The 27,377-nt window shown below is 40.9% G+C and overlaps 1 protein-coding gene across 1 annotated transcript in view; it reads right to left on the reverse strand.

The window, feature by feature from the left end:
• Positions 1-6,423: 6,423 nt before the first annotated feature.
• Positions 6,424-27,377, reverse strand: part of egfl6 (EGF-like-domain, multiple 6) — an 84,389-nt gene continuing 63,435 nt past the window's right edge. Inside the window, exons 10-13 of the mRNA XM_043700595.1 lie at positions 19,649-19,729; positions 14,436-14,531; positions 13,006-13,274; positions 6,424-7,821 (exon numbers count right to left, since the gene is read on the reverse strand). Coding sequence (XP_043556530.1) covers positions 7,711-7,821; positions 13,006-13,274; positions 14,436-14,531; positions 19,649-19,729 — 557 coding nt within the window. The 3' untranslated portion in view covers positions 6,424-7,710. The remainder of the gene's footprint in view (positions 7,822-13,005; positions 13,275-14,435; positions 14,532-19,648; positions 19,730-27,377) is intronic.

Raw genomic sequence — 27,377 nt, forward strand, 5'->3', positions numbered from 1 at the left:
AGAGACAGGGCCTCCACTGCCTTCTGGGGCAGAGCATTCCACACACCCACCACTCTCTGGGTGAAGACGTTTCTCCTCATCTCTGTCCTCAATGGCCTACCCCTTATTTTTAAGCTGTGTCCTCTGGTTCGGGACTCACCCATTAGCAGAAACATGTTTCCTGCCTCCAGAGTGTCCAATCCTTTAATAATCTTATACGTCTCAATCAGATCCCCTCTCAGCCTTCTAAACTCAAGGGTATACAAGCCTAGTCGCTCCAATCTTTCAACATAAGATAGTCCCGCCATTTCAGGAATTGACCTCGTGAACCTATGCTGCACTTCCTCAATAGCCAGAATGTCTTTCTTCAAATTTGGAGACCAGAACTGCACACAATATTCCAGGTGCGGTTTCATCAGGGCCCTGTATAGCTGCAGAAGAACCTCTTTGCTTCTATACTCAATCCCTCTTGTTATGAAGGCCAGCATGCAATTAGCTTTCTTCACTACCTGCTGTACCTGCATGCTTGCCTTCATTGACTGGTGTACAAGAACACCTAGATCTCTTTGTACTGCCCCTTTGCCTAACTTGACTCCATTTAGGTAGTAACCTGCCTTCCTGTTCTGCTCCTCGGATGCTGCCTGACCTGTTGTGCTTTTCCAGCAACACACTCTCGACCCTGATCCCTAGCATCTGCAGATCTCACTGTCTCCTGAGACTGGAACAAGTTGAGTTGGCACGGTGGCACAGTGGTTAGCACACAGCATCAGAGACCCGGGTTCAATTCCTACCTCAGGCAACTGTCTATGTGGAGTTTGCACATTCTCTCCGTGTCTGCGTGGGTTTCCTCCGGGTGCTCCGGTTTCCTCCCACAGTCCAAAAATGTGCAGGTTAGGTGAATTAGCCATGCTAAATTGCCCCTAGTGTTAGGTGAAGGGGTAAACCTAGGGGATTGGTTCTGGGTGGGTTGCTCTTCGGAGGGTCGGTGTGGACTTGTTGGGCTGAAGGGCCAGTTTCCACACTGTAAGTAATCTAAGAATCGAAGAGTCTACTTGGAAACAAGTTGTCACATTACTAGAACCAGTGAAATTAAATGGAATCAGTTGATACACTTGTTATTTCAACCAGAACTGTTTATCAGGCTCATTATTATTGCTGGAACCAGTCAAATGAAGAGGCGTCCAAAATGTTAGTTGATTCAACTGCTACTATTTCAGAGGAAAAAAGGTTTCAACTTCACTCATTACTGAGGAGATGGGCTGAGTACCATACCTTATGGTGCTTGTATGGACTTTGTAATTGAGCGTTACTTATTATGGTTTGATTGGACTTTGGTCAATGCTGTATCAGTGATTCAATGGGCCATCATTAATTAATTAATGAGTGCTGTGTACATATTCATGTTGTTATTATTTCCATAATCTCTGTTGTGTGGAATGGTAAGGGAAATGTTAGTACTGTACCTGTAATGTTGTGTAGCGCCCTGCATATAAAAGCTTGGGTAGTTTCCTATCAAGTTACTGCCTGGTTCACATGAAAATAGTTTAGATCAGTTTACCTATAGAGTATTTTCCTGTACTGTGGAAATGTGTATTGATTTTATGCTCTTTCATGGAATCCCATTGAAAATGTTTTACTGCTTACATGATATATAAAATGGCTTGGTTAAATCTTTTGAATAAATCAGTTTTATGTGTGCTTTTCAAATTGATTACCAACCAGATGTGAACTTTTGATTACCCAAGAATACTATTCCTTTCAGAACAATTGTTGGGTTAGTTACACGCTGAAGTCACTCCGATTAGTCTTCCTGTATTTAGCAGTCATTATTCCAAAGCTACTAAATGAAGATAGTCTTTGCTGAACCCATACTTGCATTTGTTAAACATTTCTTAAATGTACCAAACACCCATTACTGGGCCTTATGGAAGCACTTGTGATTAATTTAGTCTCATTCTAGCAGCTGTAACTTTTTAAATGCTCAGACAAAGTGGGTCAAATTTACTTCAACTGGTGTTCCCTGACATGCACAGTCATTGTATCATTCTCAGTGGTCTCTTGTGACTGAAATAACCTCAAGACTCCAGATAAATTTTTAGAAGGTTGTAATTATGAGGTGTAAAAATGAAAGAGTAGGAGTTTTCTTCGGAAAGCTGACTATAACTGTATCAAACCCAAACTGCACACACCAGCCTGCTTTCAGATTAACTTATTTTTGATGCATGTGGAGCTCCATTGTATTTACTCGAGTTGAATAGCTGATGTTTGGCATTTAATTTCAGCACAATGTAAGGAGTACAGCAATGTGAAAATCTTGATTTGAAAGACTAAAAGTGGAAGATTGACAATCTGGAAAAATGATTCAACTGCTGGCCCTTGAGAATTTTCAGAAAATAAGCAGTGTTACAATGTGCATGATTTTATTAACATAACATATGAATGATTTTCCTGATTTTTGGCTCTGAGTTAATGCGCCAGTTTTCTTGACATACATGATACTTTATTATGGATAGTATCCTCCCAAGTATAGTCAACTCATACAGTTATGAAATATATCCAAGGTAAAGAATATTACTTTGTGTTTATAATGAACTAAATAAGTCATAGCTGATATATTTGCTGATAATTTTTTTTTCAGCAACTTGCAACTAAAGTAGTTATGCTGAAACAATTTGGAACTGCATACAGACCTAACTCAAAGACATCTAGTCTCCCAATTCTTTTTAGGAAGATAAATAATATGCAAATAAATGCTTTACAAAGCAGTTATTAAGAGTGAATCTGACTAAATATCTTTTGTCGTTTGTTTACAAGATGAGAGAAACAAATAATGCAAAAGCTACTTATTTGTTCCATAAATCTTTTTATCTTTTTAAGTTACATGTTCTCTTTTCTAATATATCATGTCTATTTTGCATAAAATCTGAAGGAAGTGAAAATGAAAATTAAACTGAGGCCTATTAACCTGCTCTGAATGATCCAATTGCACTATTTTCTTTATATTCCCATGTGTGCTATTGGAAAAGAATGTGGGAATTCTCATGCTTTCCTCAAACATTGTCAATAAAAAAAATCATTTATTGCTGTTTGGGGGAGCTTATTGTGAGCAAATTTATGCCTTTCCTGCCATTGGCGAAACTTCAAAAACACTTTATTAGTTTTAAATTGCCTTGATTGGCAAAGGATTCTATAAAAGTGCAGTTTCCAGAAGAAGATAGGAGCAGAAGTAGGCCATTCAGTCCATCGGAGCTTGCTCTGATATTTAATATGATCATGGCTGATCAAACACTTTTAATTATCTTTTACTCACACTACCCCATAACCTTTACCCCATCGGCAATCAAGAGTCTGAAATACTCAAAAGACTAAGCCAAGAAAGCTTATCAGACTAGTGAATGCCAAGGATTCACAATCCTCTGACTAAAGAAATTTCTCCTTATCTTTTGTCTTAAATGGCTGAGCCATTGTTATACATTGTGCCGTGGTTCTCGAATCACCGATCAGAGGAACCATCAGCCTCAAGTTTGTCTACCTCAATGAACTCAACTCTATTTCTTCAAAATTGATTCCCATTTATCAATTTTTTAGTGACATCCTTAAACAAACTTCAATAAATTAATCAAACATGATGTTCACTTCACAAAATTGTGCTCACTATTTTTCTTGTATCCTTAGAGCCATCGAGTCACACAGCACGGAAACAGACCCTTCAGTCCAACTCCTATGCCTACCAAGTTTCCCAAAGTAACTTTGTCCCATTTGCCTGCGTTTGGCCCATATCCCTCTAAACCTTTCCTATTCATGTATCTGTCCAAACCTCTTTTAAATGTTGTAACTGTACCTGCATCTATCACTTCCTCTGGCAGTTTATTCCACCCTTTGTGTGAAAAAGATCCGCCCACTCCCAGGTCACTTTTAAATCTTTCCCCTGTCTCCTTAAAACAATGGCCTCTAGTTTTGAACTCCCTTGCCCTAGGGAAAAGGCCTGGCTATTCGCCTTAGCTAATTCCCTCATGATTTTATAAAGCTCTGTACAATCACCCCCGAACCTCTGACGCTCCAGGGAAAAAAACGTCTTGCTTAGCCAGCTTCTCCTTATTACTGAAACCCTCCAGTCCTGGTAACATTCTTGTAAATCTTTTCGGCACCCTTTCCAATTTATTAAAATGCCTCCAATAGCAGATCCTTCAGACCCTGGATCCTGTCTAAACTCCTCATGATTCAGACAACTCTCCTGTGATATCAAGTTACTGACACCCCCTGTCAATTGGAGACATTTCTCGCCTACTCAATCAAAATCCTGTATTGTTTCAAAAACCTGAAATAAATCTTCTCTCTGCTCTAAGGAGAATAACCAATTACTCTTTCCCCTTTCTTTCTCCTCCTCACTGCACAGCTTTTGTCTTTTTTTGTCTCTTTGCTGTCTGAGAGGATTTATTTTTTTCCCTTTCACGCATAATTTGCACCCGTTTTACATCTCTTTCTTTCACTGCCATTAACGACCCTTTGACGTTTGCTCTGGAACTCTATACCATCTGTTCACTTTTTCCTCACCTCTGTGAAAAGTCTGGAACATTTTGTTTTAGCTCTGAGGAAATGTCATATTGGACTCCATGTTGACTCTTCTTCTCTCTTCACAGATGCTGCTGGACCTGCAGAGTTTCTCCAGCTTTTGTTTATTTCCTTCCAATTTGGGTTACCTCTCAGGAACCTAACTCTTGAACAAAATCATGTAAAGAAACCTCAACAACACCAGCCAATCTCCCTGTGAGAATATCCATCCCTGTCCTGTTCATATATAGCCTGTCATCAAATCATACAGTGAAACAGACCCTTCCTTGCTGACCAAATTTCCCAAACTAAGCTAGTCCCATTTGCCTGCGTTTGGCCAATATCCCTCTGAACCTTTACTATTCATGCAACTGTCCGTATGTCTTTTAAATTTTGTAACTATACCTGTCTCTACCACTTCCTTTGGCAGTTCATTCCATATATGCCCCACCCTCTGTGTGAAAAAGTTGCCTCTCAGGTCCCTTTTAAATCTTTCCACTCTCACCTTAAACCTGTGTCTGAGTTTTGAGCTCCCCTACCCTGGGGAAAAGAGCTTTGCTATTCTCTTTATCTATGCCCTCATGATTTTATAAACCTTTACAAGCATAGAAACAGGCCCTTTGACCCACTGTGTCTATGCCAAACAACAAATGCCAAACTACACTAATTCCATTTACTTGCACTCGGTCCACAGCGTACTATGCCCTGTCATTTTTAAGTGCACATCCACCACCCTCTAAGGCAGCATATTTTATGTTTCTATCACCTTATGGGTGAAAACATTTATCCTTAGAATCTCTCTAAACCACTGTTCCTCATATTAAACGTTTATGTTCTAAACTGAGATGTCTGCCATAAGGGAGAAGTTTCTCATGATCTACCCTACCTATGCCTTTCATCATTTTTTACATAGGGGAAAGTGAGGACTGCAGATGCTGGAGATTAGAATCGAGAGTGTGGTACTGGAAAAGCACAGCAGGTCAGGCAACATCTGAGGAGCAGGAAAATCGATGTTTTGGTCAAAAGTCCTCATTATACATCTCAATCAGATCCTCGCCTCACCCTCCTCAGCTCCAAGGAAAATAAATCCAGCCTATGCAGTCTCTCCTCATAACTGAGACTATCCATCCCAGGCAACATCTGATGTATCTTCTCTGTACCTCTCCAATGCAATCATGTCCTTCCAATAGTGTAGTGACCAGAGTTACACACTGTTTTCCATCTGTGGCCTAATCAATCTTATATAAATTTGTAACAAGACTGCCTTATTCCTATATGATCAAATGGTGGAGCAGACTCAATGGGCCGAATGACCTAATTCTGCTTCTATATCTTATGAACTTATGAACTATAAGAACCAACAGAACCACGGATGCTGGAAATCAGAAACAAAAACAGAAATAGCTGGGAAAGCTTAGCAGGTCTGGCAGCTTCTGTACAGAGGAAACAGAGTTGACTTTTCAGGTCTAGTGACCCTTCTTCACAACTTTCTTGCTCCTGTACTCTCGTGTCATAGAATCCCTACAATGTGGAAACAGGCCCTTCGGCCCAACAAGTCCACACCGACCCTCTAGAGTAACCCACCCAGACACATTCCCCTACATTTACCTCTGACTAATGCACCTAACACTATGGGTAATTTAGTATGGCCAATTCACCTGACCTGTACATCTTTGGATTGTGGGAGGAAACCCATGCAGATACAGGGAGAACGTGCAAACTCCACACAGGCAGTCGCCCAAGGCTGGAATCAAACCCAGGTCCCTGGCGCTGTGAGGCAGCAGTGGTAACCATTGAGCCTCTGTGTCATCCCATGCTAAATGAAATATGCCTGGCTAATAAAAATCGTGATCTAATTGGGTCCAGAAAAGAGCATTTGTCTGACAAGAAATTTTATTGCAAAACGTTGTACAAATACACAAAAAATACAAAATATCTATATCAAAATTCATCACTGGTACAGAACACAAGTTGTAGATCAAGTCACAGAGTCATTTAGGCATCATTTTAAATTCACACCTTTATTTGTTAAAGAACTAGTATTTTAGCACCATGAGAAACATTAGCCCTGATTTTTTTTCCCCAACTAGCTGTTCCCATTGTGTACCAGTCTTGAGGAGCCTACTGCCTGACAGTGGAGAGCACTAGGAGAAAGGCCATGAGTCCCAAAGGTTTTGTGGATACCAGATATAAAAGCTGAATCTGAATATTTGGGCCACCTTCACCCTTCTGCCAAAGGATTTCAGATTCTCTCTGACCTGAGAGATCTCATACACAATGGGCATCTCCACCTTCTTGGGGTAATACAAGAAATGGGCATCCATTAGTCATGACAGGAGGAGGTTTGGTGCAAGATGACTTGGATTTTCCAATGTAAATGATATGCTGGACCTGCACCTACTGCAGATAATAACCAAGCTCCTCCCATTTGTTGAACCCTCCTAATCCTGGGGTATATTCAAAGTGGGGAGATGGTCCAGATCCAACACAAACAATTTTTGTCAAACTCTAACCCCAACACTCCCCCCAGCTTTCCTGTCTGTGGAATCCATTAAAGTAACTTTCCCCAGGTGTTATAAGGAAGGATCCAGTAAACATAATTCCTTAATCTACAGGAAATTACCTCAAATTCTTAAGGTAAAGGCTGTGCCATGTTTACAAATTGCATTGTTCTTTTTTCCAAATATCATAGAGTACTTTTTAAAACATTTACATTTACAAAAACCTTGTGCTTAATCACACTACTTGGTGAGCATATAATATGGGATTGGACAAAATACTGTTGTCATGTCGATGGCCCCTGACCGGAAAAAAAACATTTGATGAACTGGATATTCAATAGGTCAAGTAAACGAACTGATAATTGGGTAGTTAGTTTTAAAGATCATTGGGAAAGTGTATACCTGACACACATACAGAATCTTTGTTGCACTGATACAACAGAATTACAATTATACAGAGAAGAAACTTGCAATAGGATACTCATAGCAGTTAATATAAAAACCAAGAGTGTAAAAATTCTGCAAAATTATGTAGGCATCAGAATAAAAATACTTCTTCGCTGTGGGAAAACTGTCACATTTCTTTATGCTGGAGAGCATTTTGGTCTGAAGTAAGTTTTATGTTCACATGTGTTTGCAGACCAAAGAATTCAGGAGTTTGAAATTTCACCTATGTCTCTCAATTAGCGTTCTCTGAGATCTCCTCTTGGCAAGATCCAGAGTTCAGGATAACATTATCCAATCCAATCTCTCCAAGTCTGCCTTTTCCTCGCTGTGCTTCAAAAATGATCTACAAAATAATACAGAAAGCAGAAACAAATTCAAATGCATACATAAGTGTTGATAACAAATGACTTCCATTATATAACTTTGTTTTTGGAAATGGAATGCTGTACCACCAAAGGCGCACACTAATAACTAGCAGCTCGCATAGTGGTTATATTGTTCCAATGATTAATATTAAATCCCCCTCTGTCGGCTCAGTAGCAACTATGGTGCTGATAGAATTTGCTCCATTGCTGTTAGCTCTGGATTAACCCCATTCACTTCAGTTGGCTTTGCGACAGCGAATCTTGATATTGCCTATCCGGGGGGGCTTAATTATCTTCCCTGGTTTCTTGTTTCATGCAGCTCTGTGTGCAGTATTACAGTTACATAGGCACTCTAGCAATTTCCATGTGCGAAATATATCCCAGAACAGTTTTCTGGGGTAGTTGTCTGGTTGTATTACTGGATTTGTTATCCAGAGATGTTCAGAATTTGAATTCCATTTGTAAAAAAAATCAATAAAAGACACATGCATTATGATCAGGAGCATGTCATAAACATGCAATAGGTGCACTAAGGACCTTTCAGATGTGACTTAGCAAATCATTTATTTGTAACAGATTGCTACAAACATGGACTTGCGGTGGTTTGTAAAAAAGGCCCATCATTATTTTCATAGACCAACTAAGTCGGCAATAAATGTTGGGCATGACCGGGATTGTAACTTCCCAAGAATGAGTAACATAATGTTTTGTTTTGTTGGTCTTTGTCAACGCTTCTGCATTTCAGATTGGTACAATGACTACTTATTGGTGATATAACTAAAATCTGGAGGAATTAGAGTTGAAGATGTGATTTGGAGGTCCTTTTCCAGGTCTTTTTCAATATATCATCTCAGTTGCATCATAGTAAACTTTTGCGATAAACTCTGTGTTTTACAATCTTATTCTCCACAACCACCTGATGAAGGAGCAGCACTCTGAAAGCTAGTGCTTCCAAATAAACCTGTTGGACTATAAGCTGGTATTGTGTGATTTTTAACTTAGACTTGAAAATGTTTATTTTTCTGCAGCTCGTAGAGGTTTAATGTGCCATATTTCTGTACAATTTATATATATTTTTTAATAGCTGGCTGGGAGAGGACATAGGAGATAAAATAGCTCCAAAGAGCAGCACAAACAAAATCAGGCCAAAGACAAACCCCCCAAAAAAGACAGATAGCAGCTTAATTATCATGCCAAAGTAGGAGCCTAATGGAAATATCAGTACTGAGACTTAAATTTAATAATAAATGAAGGACGTGCTAGAACTGTGGAATTCACAGGAGCATCTGGTTCCTAAATATAGAGTCATAAAATCCTTACAGTACGGAAAGAGGCCATTCGGCCCATTGAGTCTGCACTGACCCTCCGAAGAGGGTCCTTCCAGAGGAAAAAGATAAATGTTCTTTTACATCATTTCTTGTGATCCAGAAGTATCCCTTCCATTCATCAACTGGAGCTGATCTGGTCCTGGGCTGTGTGCATGGCCGAGTCCCCAAATTAGTGACTTTTTAAAAAGAAGAACTTCAGCCTGATTATAATTAGGATACAGTGTAATTCCAGTGTTGAAAAAGAGTTGCTAAGCTGGAAGCATGATTCTATTCTGGTTTTTAGTACATGTTGCTTATAATGTGTTACTGAACAAGCACATGTTTTTTTTTGTCAGGTATGTATTCAAGAAAAGAATTCACGCTGCAGAAAATACCAAATGCATGTCCATTTTCTTTGCTTCACAATAAATTCCACAAAAGTAATGATTACTTTGAGGTAAAAGAAGAGAGCTTCTGAGCAATTATGTTATTAGTTTGACTGTTCATAAAGTTCTTGCTGTTTGAAAGTGAATATTGAGCTTTTAATCTGTGTGGACTATTTTGGCTGCGTGCTACTATGATGGCCGTACATAAATGTAAATCAACAAGAAGAACATTTGGTGGTATTTTGGAGTATGAAGGCAGATCATGGTTTTAATTTTAAGACATTATTTAAGACATCTGTTATAACTCATCATGAACAAATTTTAATGACTGTTAAAACTGTGAACCCTGATAAGACCCTAATTTGATGGTGAGTAAACTAGTTTACTCTATTCTATCATTTTGTATTTTATGATTTATTACGAATGATCAATTATAAACATTTACCTCACTTTGGCCGTTTGACATCAATTTTTAAATAAATATGTATCTTTTGAAAATGTTCATCAAATTTTTAAAATTATCCATCTCTGATATTGATGCACACACAAAAGAAGCCTTTTTGAAACTCTCAGGGCAATAAAGACAGAGAGAGTGTGATTAATTGGACAATTTGTTTTGAAAAAAGGTCACAGGCATAGGCTGGCACGATGGCTCAGTGGTTGGCACAAGGATCCCAGGTTTAATTCCAGCCTTGGGTGGCTGTCTATGTGGACTTTGCACATTCTCCCTGTGTCTGCTTGGGTTTCCTCTGGGTGTTCTAGTTTCCTCCCACAGTCCAAAAATGTGCGGGTCAGGTGAATTGGCCATGCTAAATTGCCCGTAGTGTTAGGTGCATTAGTCAGAGGGAAATGGGACTGGGTGGGTTACTCTTCGGACAGTCAGTGTGATGTGTTGGGCCGAAAGGCCTGTTTCCATGCTGTAGGGAATCTAATCTAATCATACTGAGATTTGAGATGGCACATTTGTGGATTATATGCTTTGTCTCCAGACTCTGCTGTTTGGTATGATGTGCTCTTTGGTTCGGTTTAGAAATTTTCTCAGCTGTCTCTGGTTTATACTATTGCCTTAGAAATGTCTTTTCCTTCAGTTGCATTAACTGTTTCCAGCAAGGCATTATTTCCTTTGTTGACCCTTTTCTGTTTCAACACTTTGTTTTTGTCTGCTATCCGTCAATGTGTCCAATGAAATATTGTGAATCTCTTCTGAACTTTTAAGGTCGTTAGTCCAAGCTTTCTTTCCACTTGCTTCTGCTAAGATGAATAGCTTTAGCAACATGCCTAAGATCTTGAAATCTGCATCTTCATCCTTGCCATTGCATTGGGCCGACTCTTGGAGTGAGCAGCTCTCCATCACAGAACTCTCTACCTTCAAGGGTTTCAAACCTTTGGATTGCCTTCTGTTGTAATCGGGTTTATGATACTCATAATGTTTCAGGAAGCACCAGTGTTTATTTGATATTTCACATTCATTTGATGCTGCCCTTCTGTCTTCATTACAATAGTTACAAAGCATTTTTGTCCCTTAGGCTTCATGTTGAAAACCTGCTGTGAGATGTAGATGTCCCAATCTTCACCTGCCATCTGTCTAATACTCACCCTCGATTTGTGAGAATCATTGTCCAGTACCTTTTTATTGGAATCATCTCCATGATTTTATGGGCTTGTTTGAGTTTTTCCTAACTAAATACTTGAATTCAAATTGTATTGTCGCTTCTTGCAAGTAAAATATTGTTTCCCCTGTTGCTGGATGGGCTGCATTTTGTTTTATGTGATGACTTATCAATTAATGCAACCTACCCTTCAGCTTTCATCTTTCTGCTTGCCCTTCTGGAGATACCTGGTGCTTTTTTGCATATTGTTTCACTTGACACAACCTCAGTGCTTCTCAACAGAATGGACAGGCCTAAGTGGGGAAATTGTGACTGTCTGGGAGCTGAATTGCAGGCACAGGAGGGCCAAGTATGCAAGTTTGAACATTTTATTTTTAGCACTGTTCTTTCAAGGAAGCTAGAGGGAACTCAAACACCTTCCTTGCCCCATGTTTTACGTGATCCCCTTGATTGCATCCTGCACAGATGGAAGTGTGGCTACTGGACAGCTTTACAATAGGTTCACACACAAAAAAACACGTCTGACAAAAATTTTTCTTTTAACAAATGCAATCTTTGGGAAACTACATTTGCAACATGTTTAAAAATCAAACCCTGTTGTATGGTCTAATGTATTTGTTTTCCCCCGGATCCCTCTGAGGGATTCTGATCTGCATCGTTTAGACCTTCTGTTCAGTTTTATTGACATCCAAATTAAAGTAAATCTATTTGAGCATTGTTTGAGCATTGTTTCAGATTTTCTGCTTGTTTATTAGCATTATCTTGCCTCACTTTTTCTGTCAAATTTCTTTTGTCACTGGGCAAATTGCATTTTGCAATTTATGATCTTGCCAATGTTTGGTGACCTGTGTGATCTCCGAACATAAAATTAAATTTCCATCACAAATAAATAACTGTTTCTCTGGACATTACACACAAGCTTTTAAAATCCAGTTTTTGAACTGGTTTTTTATAGTTAATGATGCAGGTTTGGGAGCTGAAATATGCCCTCTGAAGAAAAGAGGAATGCTTGTCCTCTCCATAATGTTAGATGCACTAACAGCATCAGATCATATTTCAAAACAGTCTGTTCCTATCCTTTTGATTAGCAAGTTCTCAACTATTGAACGATAAGAGGTTTTCATTATTTCACACATGTTTGACCATGTGGACTTAGTAAAGCCACTCATTTCCTACAAACCTAGCAGGTTTGGATGAAGTCATACTCAAAAGCTTTCTTATAATCATTACTGGCCTTTATGATTCATTTCACCAAGGGAGACCAAAGGACTTGCATTTCAATGTTAGTTCTCGGAGGTGTATTTTTAAGGTGAGAGGAGAAGACATACAAAAGACAGGTGGGTCAACTTATTTTACATGGAGGATGGTTCATGTGTGGAATGAATTTCCAGAGGAAGTGGTGGATGTGGGTACAGTTACAATGTTCAAAAGACATTTGAATATATGTGTGAATAAGAAAGGTTTGGAGGTCAAGCACAGGCAGGTGGGACTGGTTTAGTTTGGGATTACAGTCGGCATGGACTGGTTAGACTGAAGGGTCTGTTTCCATGCTGTATGATTTTTTTTTAAAAAGGTGTTGTGTTACACAAAAGAATTGGAGCATCACAACTTATGGTACATTAGTTTTACAGCACGTGTATTCTAGTCACATTTTGCTTAATTTCTAAATGATTTATTTGAGTTGCATAAGTGTTTAGTCCCAACAGTTTAAGACTTTTTTATTGTTGAGATTACAGCTTCTATCTTCCACATTGTGTGTAATATGAAGCTCCCAAAACAACAAGAACCCATTCCCTTTCCCTATCAGTCAAAAACTATACCTTGACTCAATAATCATGGTGAATAGTTCACTGACTTACATTTCTCTGGGTTTCAGAGCTGTTTTTAGCTGATAGTGTGATGCGTCCAACCTTCCAGCCTTCCTCTTTATTTCTAGTCTTCTCCCAGATTGCAGAATCCTCAATACTAGAAAATATCCGCAATTTTCCAACCCTTTCTCCAACAAGCCGATACTTAAATGACAAGCAAGTTTCTGTTTTTGGAGTCAAATCACCAATGAGTAGCTTCAAGTGACCGACCTCATTTTTCAGACCGACAAGTGCTGGGACTGCCATATAGTGTCCAATGCCTTGTGAATGGAAGGTAATAATGGTTAATGAGAGAAATCAATTCAGATTAGCTGCAGTTTTTCAAAGAAAAACTATTCTTTAATGCAGTAATTGAAGCATAGTTAAAAGTTGAAGCTTTGAATTCAGGATGCCTACAAAGTTGAAAGCAACATGTGACAGCATGAAATAATTCTGGCATCTACTCAGCAATGTGGAAAATTCCCCAGGATTGTACCACCAATAAAACGCACAACAAATCTAGCCTTGCAAATTATCACCTATGTATCTACTCTCAATCATTAGCAAAATGATGAAGGGTGTTGTTAATTGTGCTATCAAATGACATCTACTTAACAATAACATGCTCACTGATGCACAGATTGGTTTCTGCCAGGTTCACTCAGCTCCTGACCTCAGTACAACCTTGCTTCAAATATGGGTGAGAAGCCTGAACTCAAGTTTGGAAATAAGGGTGACTTTACATGACATCAAGTTTGATTGAGCATAGTATGTGAGCAAAACTAGAGTTGGGGGTGGGGGGAGAAAAACTCTCCACTGGTTGGAGCCATACCCAGTACAAAGGAAAATGTTGGGTTTCTTGGAGGTCAGTCATCTCAGCTCTAGGACAACTCTGCAGGCGTTTTTCAGAATTGTGTCCTAGGTCCAGCCATTCTGCAGTTCCTTCATCAATGAGTTTCCCTCCAACATAAGGTCAGAAGTGGAGATGTTTGCTGATGACAGCAATACATTCAGCACCATTCACCAATCCTCAGATACTGAAGTAGTCCATGATCAAATGCAGCAAAACCAGGCCAACATTCAGGCTGGATTGATAAGTGCCAATTAACATTTGTGTCACATAATGACTATCTCCATCACTTTCTCTGGCAGCTCATTCCATACACACACCACCCTCTGTGTGAAAACATTGGTCCTTAGGTCCTTTTTAAATCTTGCCCCACTCACCCCAAACCTATGCCCTCTAGTTCTGGACTCCCCCAACTCAGGCGAAAGACTTTGTCTACTTACCCTATCTGTGTCCCTCAAGACTTTATAAACCTCGATAAGGTCACCCCTCAGCCTCCAATAAATGCCTAGCTAAATGATGCCAAAAAAGTGATACTTTTGCTTAAAAAATAGTTCTTTCCAGGAAGATGTACCTTAATTGAAACAGTAATTACCATTAGGCCGATCAGCGACTTCCCAGTCAAAGTTATCCTCTGTGTCCTGCATCCATTCACAAACTCCCTGATTAAAGCTGCAGTCCACAGAAAAGTCTAAAATAAATCACAGAAGCTTTGTTATTAAATCAATACCGCTGAGAAATTAATTTATTTTAAAGTCCTCAACAATGGAAATCTTTGATAAAGATTAGTGAAGAGACTTAAAAATTCTCCCACCATTGCAGACAGCCCGTGCCATCCTTTTTCACCCCTGAAGTTGTGCTCTGTTTACTTTCAGAAAGGTTCCTCCTATTATTGCTGCCAGGCAATGCTCATGGTGAGTACACCACCAGATAACACTTATGATCCTTTTCTATTTTGTCAAATTTTCATGGCAGCCTTTTCCACCATCTGAACTTTCCTGATTGCATTTCCTCTGAATTCCAGGTACCTCAGCCTGTTGGCTCCTCCTATTCTCTCCTCCACTGCGTGGAAGTGAAAGCTTATCATTGGAATCTCCTTCTCTAATTTAGATCTTCTCCAAGACCATCCTTCATTTCTTTCTTCCAACGATCTTCCAGACTTTAAGAATTAAGGGGCCATAATTAAGTTCGGAATAAAAAAGGAAAAGTGCGCAGGATACATAACGGGAAACGAATTTGTCAGCCATTTTGGGTAGCCAGCCTTGCACCATGAAATTGCTAATTCTTAATTTAACCCGCCTTCTTTGTTAAATCTTGGTGGGGCCTTGCATTATAAACCTTCACCTTTGTTGGACAAAACCAATACCACTTCTTCCAGATATCTTAGCATGTACAGTACTAGATTTCATTGGCATAGGCACACTTCCTGCTAGTCTTGAGTCATTTGTTCATAACCCAATGAGTCAGATTAATAGGCTACCATGTTATACTTACTTTCTCTCCTTTTTAGGGCCCACACAGAAGAAGTTGATTTACGGAAAACATGCAGATGTGCATTTAAAAGAAGTTACGGAAGGATGTTTGAGCAATAGGGAGAGGTTTGAGTTATAGGGAGATGCTGAATAGGCTGGGCTGTTTTCACTGAAGCATCGGAGGCTGAAGGGTGACCTTTGTAGTGGTTTATAAAATCATGAGGGGCATGGATAGGGTAAATAGACAAGGTCATTTCCCTGGGGGTGAGAGAGTCCAAAACTAGAGGGAATCGGTTTAAGGTGAGAGGGGAAAGATTTAAAGGGGACCTAAGTGGCAACTGTTTCACACAATGTGTGGTGCGTGTATGGAATGAGCTGCCAGAGGAAGTGGTGGAGGCTGGTACAATTGCAACATTTAAAAGGTATCTGGATGGGTTTATAAATAGGAAGGGTTTAGAGGGATATGGGTCAAATGTTGACAAATGGGAATAGATTAATTTAGGATATCTGGTCAGCATGGACGAGTTTGAGTTTCCCTGCTGTACATCTGCATGACTCTATCACTCTAAATGTCCGATAAATGGAGGGGAAATTGAGCCAGAGGAGCCATGCCTGGTTTTCCAATGCATTATTTTCTTTTATGGGATGTGGGCATGCTGACTACAGCATTTGCTGCCTGTCCTTCATTGCCTCTCAAACTGAGTGGAAAGGGTATTGCTTTGGATCTGGATTCATGTGTCCAAGATCAGTTAAGTTTTTTTTTATTATGTGATGTGATACCAGACTGTAAGGTTGGATTCAAGTCAGACTGGTCAAGGAGTAGGCATCAAAGTAAGTAACAATATTTATTATACATTAATACTGTGTATGATAATCACAGATATACTAGGTTCTGACTTGTTGCTACGTTAGGCAAAGATTAATCTATATTCTTTGTCTGTTCACATGCGTCTTCCAGAGTCTTAAGTGTTCGAACTCCACCCATACTATGCTATTTACACTCAGTGATGCACGGCTCCATAACACCACCGTAAAGTTGCACCAGGTTCTTGAGACTCTTACACAGCAGAAAGGATGGCAGATTTTCTTCCCTCAAGAACATGAGTGAACCAAATGGCATATTGTAACAATCAATGATAGATTAATATGGTTTTTTATTTGGTGATTGAAAATCCCTAGGGTCAAGCAGTAATGCCTTATTTACTGGATTTAAGTTGATTAGTGCTCTAGTTATTGTCCAATGAGGACCATTCGTGGTAAATATAGAGTCATAGGGATGTACAGCATGGAAACAGACCCTTCGGTCCAACTTGTCCATGCCGACCAGATATCCCAACTCAATCTAGTCCCACCTGCCAGCACCCGGCCCATATCCCTCCAAACCCTTCCTATTCATATACCCCATCCAAATGCCTCTTAAATATTGCAATTGTACCAGCACTTCCTCTGGCAGCTCATTCTATACACATACCACCCTCTGTGTGAAAAAGTTGCCCCATTGGTCTCTTTTATATCTTTCCCCTCTCACCCTAAACCTATGCCCTCTAGTTCTGGACTCCCCAACCCCAGGGAAAAGACTTTGCCTATTTACCCTATCCATACCCCTCATAATTTTGTAAACTTCTATAAGGTCACCCCTTAGCCTTTGATGTTCCAGGGAAAACAGCCCCAGCCTGTTCAGCCTCTCCATATAGCTCAGATTGTCCAACCCTGGCAACATCCTTGTAAATCTTTTCTGAACCCTTTCAAGTTTCACAACATCTTTCCGATAGGAAGGAGACCAGAATTGCAAGCAATATTCCAACAGTGGCCTAACCAATGTCCTGTACAGCTGCAACATGACCTTCCAATTCCTGTACTCAATACCCTGATCAATAAAGGAAAGCATGCCAAACGCCTTCTTCACTATCCTATCTACCTGCGACTCCACTTTCAAGGAGCAATGAATCTGCATTCCAAGGTCTTTTTGTTCAGCAACACTCCCTAAGACCCTACCATTAAGTGTATAAGTCCTGCTAAGATTTGCTTTCCCAAAATGCAGCACCTCACATTTATCTGCCACTTCTCAGCCCATTGGCCCATCTGGTCAAGATCCTGTTGTAATCTGAGGTAACCCTCTTCGCTGTCCACTACACCTCCAATTTTGGTGTCATCTGCAAACTTACTAACTGTACCTCTTATGCTCACATCCAAATCATTTATGTAAATGACAAAAAGTAGAGGACCCAGCACCAATCCTTGTGGCACTCCACTGGTCACAGGCCCCCAGTCTGAAAAACAACCCTCCACCCTTTGGTGGTCTTCTACCTTTGAGCCAGTTCTGTATCCAAATGGTCATTGTTTGTGTCTCTGCATAAATGCAACACAGGCTTATATTTAGTGGTGGGATAGCTGCATAGGATCCCTAGCTTGTCTTGAACCTACTTGGCAAGTACAAAGGTAGTTTAAAGACTGCATTCTACAAATCTGATTTGTCACAAGGAATTTGTTTGTGATTTTGTGTTTCCCACTCCCTTAGTAATGTTGTCATTACTGAGACTTGCTTTCAATTTCCTGATTTAAAAAAAAATAATAATTTAAATTCCACATTTGCCATGGTGGTGATATTTGATCCCATGTCACCAGAGCATGACATTGCCCTCTGGATTATTTGCCCAGTAGAAATACCATCATGGCACCACCTCTCACTCTACAGCACTGATGTGTTTCAAGGAAACACACTGAACTGAATAAATTACTTGGCAAACCTCTTTTGTGCGATTTTCTTTTTAACTGTGAGATTTTTTTTTAAACTTGGTGAATTTGTGTTATTTGGCTGTAAAATGGGGCTAGCAGACTTTCCTCACAATACCCTCGCAGGTTCACCTGGCATTTTTCAAGGGATAGTTGAAGTGTCTGCCTGTTTGATCCACCTTCCAGTATATAATTCAGAGATGTGTGGTGGAGACAGGACCCTGAATACCATTTTAGGACCGAAGTATTTGGAGCACTTTCTGGTGTTTCATTGTTATAAAAAGAGATCCTGAAACTTAACATTTTAGTTAGTCTTCTCAAGCGTCGATGGACAACCTTTCCACTCAGCACCCCACAAAATAATCTGGGCTGTGTTGCCAACCTGGGCTTGGCCACTTGGCCATCCTCCTGCTCCATGCCTTTAATATGCTCTGGTCAGAGCACATTGGGAGTATTGTGCGCAGTATTGGGCCCCATATCCCAGGAATGTTGTACTCACCCTGGAGTGTGTTCAGAGGAGGTTCATGAGAATGGTCTCAGGAAGGAAATGCTGAACCGATGAGGAATATTTGAGGACTCTGGGTTCATACTCGAAGTTTAGAAGGATGAAGGGGGATCTGGTTGAAACTTACAGAATACAGATTAGCCTGGGCAGAGTGGATGTTGGGAAGATGTTTCCATTGTTAGGAAAGACTCTGACCTAAGGGCACAGCCTTAGAGTAAAGGGAAGACCTTTTAGAACGGAGATAAGGAGAAACCTCTTTAGCCAGAGAGTGATGAATCTATGGAATTCACTGCCACAGAAGGCTTTGGAGACCAGGGTATTGAGTATATGTAAGACTGAGGTAGATAGGTTCTTCATTGTCAAGGGAATCAAGGGTTATGGAGAGAAGGCAAGAGAATAGGGTTGAGGAACTTACCAGCCATGACTAAATGGTGGAACAGACTTGATGGGCTGAATGGCCTAACTTTTCTTCCTCTGTCAGATGGTCTTGTGCTCTAACTTCGCTGCCAACTCAGGTGGCACTTGCCTGAGTTCAATGAAGTCTACTGGAAGCCCAGGTCTTTTGCCGACAAACTAAAATTACTTCCACTTTCAATTGGGAGGCTAGTGCTGTATATTGAGCAAGTGGATGGCTCACCTCAGCTTTTTTTCCTTTATTCATTCACGGGATGAGGGCATCACTGGCTAGGCAGCATTTATTGTCCATCCCTAATTGCCCAGAGGGCAGTTAAGAGTCAACCACTTTGATTTGGGTCTGGGGTCACATGTGGGCCAGACCAGGTAACGATGGCAGTTTATTCCCTAAAGGGCAATCCACAATGGATTCATGGTCATCATTGGATTCTTACTTTCAGATATTTATTGAATTCCATTCCACCACCTGCTATGGCAGAATTCAGTTCCCAGAACGTTACCTGTGACTCTGGATTAACAATCCAGTGATATTACCACTCGGCCATCACCTTCCCTATTATCTCTATCTATTGCAGTTGAGATGTTCAGGCAAGGACCCCCTCCAAACCTGTGGTGACAGTACACTGACTGCAAGTTGTAGCACTGGAATTGTCCACTTTTAGAGATGCAACGTCACAAACTTACCGTCAATTTGTGGTTCTTGTACAGTGATTTCTTTCTTGCTCAGAACAGGTCTAAACACTGCAGCTTCATTCCGCCTGGGAACTGAAATAATTAGAAAACAGAAGAAAATACCCCATGAAGCCTTGTGACATATTCTAAATCTAGTGAGCATAACTTAAACTGAATTCCCACTAAATTAATGGCAGATATTATACAGAGCTATGTGATGGGGTTTAGCTGACGCTGACAAACGCTCACATGTTCAGCTCAACCATAGAGCAACCCTGAATCAATGACAGGTCCTTTCTCCAGGGGAATACAGTCAAAGAAAAACATTGATGCTGCTGAGTCATGAACTCAACTGGATTAAACAAATGGTGTTGTAAGACACGTAACTGATGGACATGCAACTCAAATGTTTACAGTAATAATTCAGAAAGCAAAAATTGAAGCGATGGTTTTAAACTTTTGAATTTAATTGTTAAAAATCTGGAAATAATATGCTGGAATCAGTAAACGGTGACTGTGGCGCTGTTGTTTAAAGTTCCTAACTGATACACTTAGGTCTTTCAGGAAATAGAGGCTTGCCTTCTTTATCCTGTGCAAGGAGTTTTATTTGAATTGAGTGCAAGAAACACCATCCACTGTGATGTTATCATGAGGATCTAGTGGCAGAGAGAAGTAGAATCTCCCAGGAGACAGATCTAAGGTAGGTCCTTCCAACATTCTCTGTTGTAATGTAGAGCCTATTTGTAAAACCAGTAAAGCGTTTTAGGGAAGCATTTAACCATATTTTATTTATGCTGCAAGACTCTTCTCACTAGACAGCAAGGTGACTATTCTTGCACACAGTAGACCACATTAAGATATGGATAGCATTGTGCACAACATGGTGATTAGCGTGGGATCTGAAAATTTAATTTAGCAATAAAGTCCGAATGACGCAAACATGATGCAACCCGGACGACTTCAAACAAAACGGATATTGTTCACTTCTGAGGACAAGGAACACTCAACCCTCAAGAATACTCCAAAGGATGACGTGTAAAGCATTTTCGGGCTTGTTATGTGATATACCTTTGCAGCTCCAAAGGCAGAGGTGCAGGTTGGTTTAGGGGAGCAGCCTTGAGTCTGAGTTCAGTGAGTGAACTTAGATTACATGACTCGAAACGAAAAATCACTGAAGCAATGCCTTGCTGGACCACTTCAGAGGTAAAAATGAGGTAAAAACAATGACTGCAGATGCTGGAAACCAGATTCTGGATCAGTGATGCTGGAAGAGCACAGCAATTCAGGCAGCATCCAACGAGCAGCAAAATCGATGTTTCGGGCAAAAGCCCTTCATCAGGGTGGTGGAAGGGGAAATGAGGAAGCTGTTGAAGTCCACATTGATGCCTTGGGGTTGAAGTGTTCCGAGGCGGAAGATGAGGCATTCTTCCTCCAGGCGTCTGGTGGTGAGGGAGCGGCGGTGAAGGAGGCCCAGGACCTCCATGTCCTCGGCAGAGTGGGAGGGGGAGTTGAAATGTTGGGCCCCTGGGCGGTTTGTTTGATTGGTGCGGGTGTCCCGGAGATGTTCCCTAAAGCGTTCTACTAGGAGGCGCCCAGTCTCCCCAATGTAGAGGAGACCGCATCTGGAGCAATGGATACAATAAATGATATTAGTGGATGTGCAGGTAAAACTTTGATGGATGTGGAAGGCTCGTTAAGCATCAGTGAACTTGATATGAAATTGGAGTTGCATATGGACGAGATTACAAGTAAGACCATCAGATTTCCTTCCCAAAAAGAAAATGATTTGTGGTTTTGTCACCTTCTAACATATTCATGATAATTTTTTTTAGGCTACATTTGTATTCTTGAATCTAAAAAGAACTGAACTTAAATCCCAGACTGGGCTAAATTTAAAGGAGGATTGGATTCTCTACAGTGTGGAAATATGCCCTTCTACCCAACACGTCCACACCAACCATCCGAAGAGTAACCCACCCAGACCCATTCCCCTCTGACTAACACACCTAACACTGTGGGCAATTTACCATGGCCAATTTACCTGACCTGCACATCTTTGGACTGTGGGAGGAAACTGGAGCACTCAGAGGAAACCCATGCAGACACAAGGAGAATGTGCAAACTCCACACAGACAGTTGCCTGAGGCTGGAATTGAACCTCTTGCTGTGAGGCAGCAGTGCTAACCACTGAGCCACCATGCCACCCTTAAACCCTGGCAGAAAGTGAGGACTGCAGTTGCTGGTGATGAGGGTCGAGAAAATGGTGCTGGAAAACACAGCAAGTCAGGCAACATCTGAGGAGCAGGAAAATCAACATTTTGGGCATGAGCTCTTCAATTCCTGATGAAGGGCTTATGCCCAAAACATCTATTCTCCTCCCCCGCCCCCCCCCACCCCAAGATTAAAAAGGAATCATTATTGTCAGGGCTTGATTGCTATGGTAAGTAGTGGCCTGAAAAAGGAAGGCAAGATGGCTTCCTCACTGTTGAAAACAGCAGAGAGAGGCCCAATCAGAACCATTTCTTTTATGGGGGGCTCAGATGAGAGACCACATTGGCCAGACCAGCTAAAAACCAGGCTGTTTGGTATAGGACTGGACAAGTGGGTACCCAATTGAAGATACATGAAACTGTATCAAAATCCTTCAGGCTAAATTCCTGGCGTTTACTTTGGCTATTTGTTTCTCTGCCTACTCATTTGGCCTCCTGTAGTTGCAGGACAATTCTTCCCTCCATTCTTCTTTCTCCACCCAAAGCTCCAGTGCAATAGTGAAGAAAAGACTTCAGGGATGCCCGTTTTCTTTTCTATGTCAGCTACTGGTAGGGCACAACAGAACTCCCCATGTTCGCTGCACTTGAGCAAGCATAAGAGACTTCCTATTGATCCGCCACAGCACTAACATAGGGTAGTGCAGGCTAAAGTTCAAGTGCCCTGCTGAGGCAGGCAGCCATTAACATCACACAGCAATCATTGTAATGATCAGCTAACAGGAGGTTTATATCTGCATGCAATATCCTGAATGGGTACAGGTTCATCGGACATAATTCCTGTGCCCGAGTTCAGGGCTCTGCGATATCATCATCCACAACTTCACAAGATTTATTTTTACTGGGTGAAAAGAAGCCCTTTCCAAATTATTACTTGTCCACGTCTACCAGTTGTGCCTCGATGTTGCCTTGTAAACATAGGGCAAAAGTGTACCAACTTGTGTATGCTTGATCCCCGTTCAGAAGAAATGTGGGAAACAAATGGTTTCTGCATAGGTTCATCATGTTCCTGCTTTTGTTTGAAATGAGGAACTGGCCGTATGCGTGGGTTTATGTGCCAACTGTTCTCGGAGGTTATTAGAATGTATGGCTAAGGTCTCCTGGGAGGATGATCGCTTCCTGGGTAATCCCTTTCAGAGTATTTGCCTGCTTCACTAGAAATGCACATAACCAGTTATGGAATTCCCAGGCCTGTAGCCTCTTGTTTTGGAAGAATCTAGAGTTTAGCCTATTGTTGAAAATAACTATGATAAAGATCATACCCCAGGGCAATCTTTTGAGTTACTGCTTCTTTACTTCAAACACGCCAGTAATGATCTTGCGAAACATGTTCTCTGTCATGAAATCCTGTGTTTAATTCTTAGTCTGAATATCTCCTCTAGCTACAAAACAGCTGCCAGCAAGGACTGTTTCTCTTATGTGAAAGGGAAATTCCAGGCTCCAAAATAATTTCATTTAATAAAGATAACATTTCCAATGTTTAATTGGTGACATAATTCATTTTCACAAGTTTCTTGGTGACTTAAGTTTCAAACTGGACATTTTTCAACAAGCGATATCCAATGAAGTCTTTTGAAAAGAGTTTATTTTCACCAGATGGTGCTTTCAAGGTGATCTCTAGTTGAAATGGAAACCTGTCAAGCCTTGATGTCATAAATTAGTCCACTTTACAGTCTGGCAATTAATAGAGTCAGAACCACAATTTAGGAAGAAAAGGCTTGAATTTGTACAGTATTTTTCAGGACATCCCAGTCTAGAATGGCAAAGTCACCAGAGGACCATAGGGCTGCTCTCTCATTAGAGACAGAGATGACTGATATGGAGTTTAACTTGAGGATCACTATGCCTCAGGCAAGAGGAGAGGTTGAGAAAGAGAATCCTCCATGGTAATCCTCACTTTGGTGCAGGAATTGAATCCAAGCTGTTCGCATCAATCACCATTGCAAAACAGCCATCTAGCCAACTGAGCTGACCCCCTGTATTTGACTACTTTACTTAAGGATTGCTTTATTGGTTATAATGTTGCTTTTCTACTTGAACGAAACATGGCAGGCAACTTGTGCGTAGCAAGGCCACATTAACAGCAACAAGATACTGACAAGGTAATCTCGTTTAAAGATTTTGGCTAAGGGATAAATATTTAATGATTATGGTTAAGGAATAAAATATTGGCCAGGAAACAGATGAAAACTAAGAGACTTGTGATGCAGCGGTAGTGTCTCTACCTCTGTGCTAGCAGATTTAGGTCCTACCTGTGCCAAATGTGCATCATAGCATTTCTGCACCGGTTAATTATAAAAACAATCTTCCTTCTGCAGTAATTGTGTTACCTAATGGTAAGACGTCTGACTTCATTGTAGATTGTGCTGTATTAATGCCTCCTGTGGTGTTGTGGTACTCTCCCCACTGCTGGACCAGAAGGATTAGGTTCAAATCCCACTTTCCCCCAAACTTGCATCATAATATGTTGAACAGTTTGATTAAAAATATCTGAGTAACAATTCCCCTGTTGTTCTTCAAAAAAAACTTTATCGTATGCAACCTGATTATAATTTCTGGCTAACACTTTGTTAAGAGGATATAGTAAAGGAGGGGTCCTTTGCAATTCTGAGAGAGTGTGGCCTTCAGCTGAGGAAGGGCTGACTGTAGAGAGGTTAGGTGCCGGCGCATGGCTGCAACCGTGGAGCGGAGGATCTTGATGGAGAACCGTTGCTGGTTAGCTTAGATTATTTTACAGATTAGATTACTTTAGATTAGATTACTTTACAGTGTGGAAACAGGCCCTTCGGCCCAACAAGTCCACACTGACCCGCCGAAGCGCAACCCACCCATACCCCTACATTTACCCCTTACCTAACACTACGGACAATTTAGCATGGCCAATTCACCTAACCTGCACATCTTTGGACTGTGGGAGGAAACCGGAGCACCCGGAGGAAACCCACGCAGACACGGGGAGAATGTGCAAACTCCACACAGTCAGTCGCCTGAGGCGGGAATTGAACCCGGGTCTCTGGCGCTGTGAGGCAGCAGTGCTAACCACTGTGCCACCGTGCCGCCCACTGGTGTTTTTGAATCTGTAGTCTGTACTGTTTGTCCTGTTCGGATCCGAACTCTGCTGGTTTAAAGGTGGTCTGAAGTCCGTGTGGAATGAGTTGGTTACGGAGGCAGGCACTGAGGAAGCAAATGTGGCTGTGGTAGCGAGTTTGTGTCACGACATGGTTGAAGAGCTTCAGGGCAAAGGAAATGACCTGGGAGTTGCAGTGGGAGAGGGACTCCCTGAGATTCTTGGAGAGAGAGGAGGAAAACTTCTTCAAGGCAGGCATCCTTGCAAGAGGATTTGCAATAGGGTTAAAATCAACTAGGTAAAAACAATGACTGCCGATGCTGGAAACCAGATTCTGGATTAGAGTGGTGCTGGAAAAGCACAGCAGTTCAGGCAGCATCCTGGTGAAGGGCTTTTGCCTGAAACGTCGATTTTCCTGCTCCTCGGATGCTGCCTGAACTGCAGTGCTTTTCCAGCACCACTCTAATCCAGAATCTGGTTTCCAGCATCTGCAGTCATTGTTTTTACCTAACACGTTATTAATTTTATCCTAAAGTATAACTGTAGTGGTCCTGCAACTGGTTCACCTCAGGTAGAGAGAAACGCATTGCAGTGATGTTACCACACACGCTGCTTGATTGATAGTCCTTGCATCTCTGAAAGGTTGTGCTTTCAGCCCCACAGTCAGATTTGAGGGCAGAATCCAGTTGAAGCAGGAATTTAACTGGAGTGTTGCATTCTTGTCGTTCAAGTAAGTAAACCAGAGCTCTGTCTACCTCTTTACGTGCAGGATTCCTTGGCACCTTTTAAAGAAGAATCACCTAAAACAATTTAACTAATCTAATTGGTACTTGTAAGATGCAGCAGCACTTGTCTACACAACAACAGTGATGGCACCTCACAGTAATTTATTTTATGGAAAGTGTTGAGAGACTAGTCAAGGTAAAAACAGGCTATTAGCTGCAGGCCTAATGATGGTAATGGGAATGTGAAGCCAAAGGGTGGAATGCTCACTCACATTTTAAATGGAGAACCTGTGATACATTCAAAGCAGTACTTTAGATCTGTTTATTTAAAAGTATTGAGAAATGGAGTTTATTTTCTTTTGGTGGAATCACAACATAAATAATTTGGTTCCAACAATGAGAAACACAGCTATTTTCACAAGATGCACATTAGATATTTTGATGCCATTTTTTTCTGAGGGAGCATTCAACCCATCTCCCTGAAATGGTGTCTCAGAATATTTTTGAAAGGATGGAAAACCTTATGAAGCCCATTGACTACAACATTTGGATATTCTAAAATACATATTTGCTACTCAAGACACTGAGACTGTATGAATTATATTTTCCATATAAGCACACCATGACTGGAAAATATAACAGTTGACATCCATTTGATGGTATTAAGAACTGCTAGGAGAGGGAATGTAGTAGCAGATCCAAATGAAAGTTGTCTCTAGTTTATCCAAGCAAGCTGTCTTCACTGGCATTACTTCTCATCTTCTTTCCTGTGGCACAAGTCTCTGAAATCCATGCACAGCAGCAACATCCAGAACTGGAAGTCAACACTGCAATTGGTGTACCAAAGCTAATTGCCTTGCAGCCTTAACAGAATTGTGGGCTTGCTCCCATCTTTCCATTTACCAGTTCCTCTCACTTTATTGACAGTTTTTCAAAGTTCCACACAAGTCATATTTCAAACTTCTAGGGTATAGTTTATCAACTAAAACTAATAAAGAAATCCATGAGTTGGTGCTTGTTTTTCCTCAATTTTTGTAAGACCCTGTTTTGATGGGTGCCTATTTCTGCAGCATTGTCAGCTTGAAACCTTTCCATTTTAACTCCATGAGCTGCTTACGCATCCAGTCCATTTTCTCTACCTTTTCCCAACTCCACTAAATGTGATGACATTGTTCTGTAAGTAAGGTTGAATTGCATACTTTCATTGTACGCTAATCTATTATGGAAAATTTGCTTGTTGCAAACACTTTTCTGTTGCATCGCTCAAAGACCTAGTGATATCAGAAAATATGTACTTTTCTTCTGTTCTTAGAAACATCCCCAGGCTGGACTGGACAGAAAATACTAACAGGAACAGGATGTGGGTTCAGCTGAACCTTCACAGGATCAAGCTCCAGATAGGTATTCTTTTCACTGGAGCATAGGAGGTCGAGAGGTGACCTGATAGAAGTTTATAAAATAATGAGAGATATAGATAGAGTTAATGGTAGTTGTCTTTTCAGTAGGATGGGGAATTTCAAGGCTAGGGAGCACCTTTTTGAGGTGAGAGGAGAGAGATTTAAAAAGACATGAGTCAATTTTTTTATACAGAGGGTGGTCCACATGTGGAATGAACTTCCTGAGGAAGTGGTGGATGTGGGTACAATTACAACACTTAAAACAACATTTGGATAGGTACATGA

The sequence above is a fragment of the Chiloscyllium plagiosum genome, chromosome 12 (assembly GCF_004010195.1).
Source record: "Chiloscyllium plagiosum isolate BGI_BamShark_2017 chromosome 12, ASM401019v2, whole genome shotgun sequence".
NCBI classification, from domain to species: Eukaryota; Metazoa; Chordata; class Chondrichthyes; order Orectolobiformes; family Hemiscylliidae; genus Chiloscyllium; species Chiloscyllium plagiosum.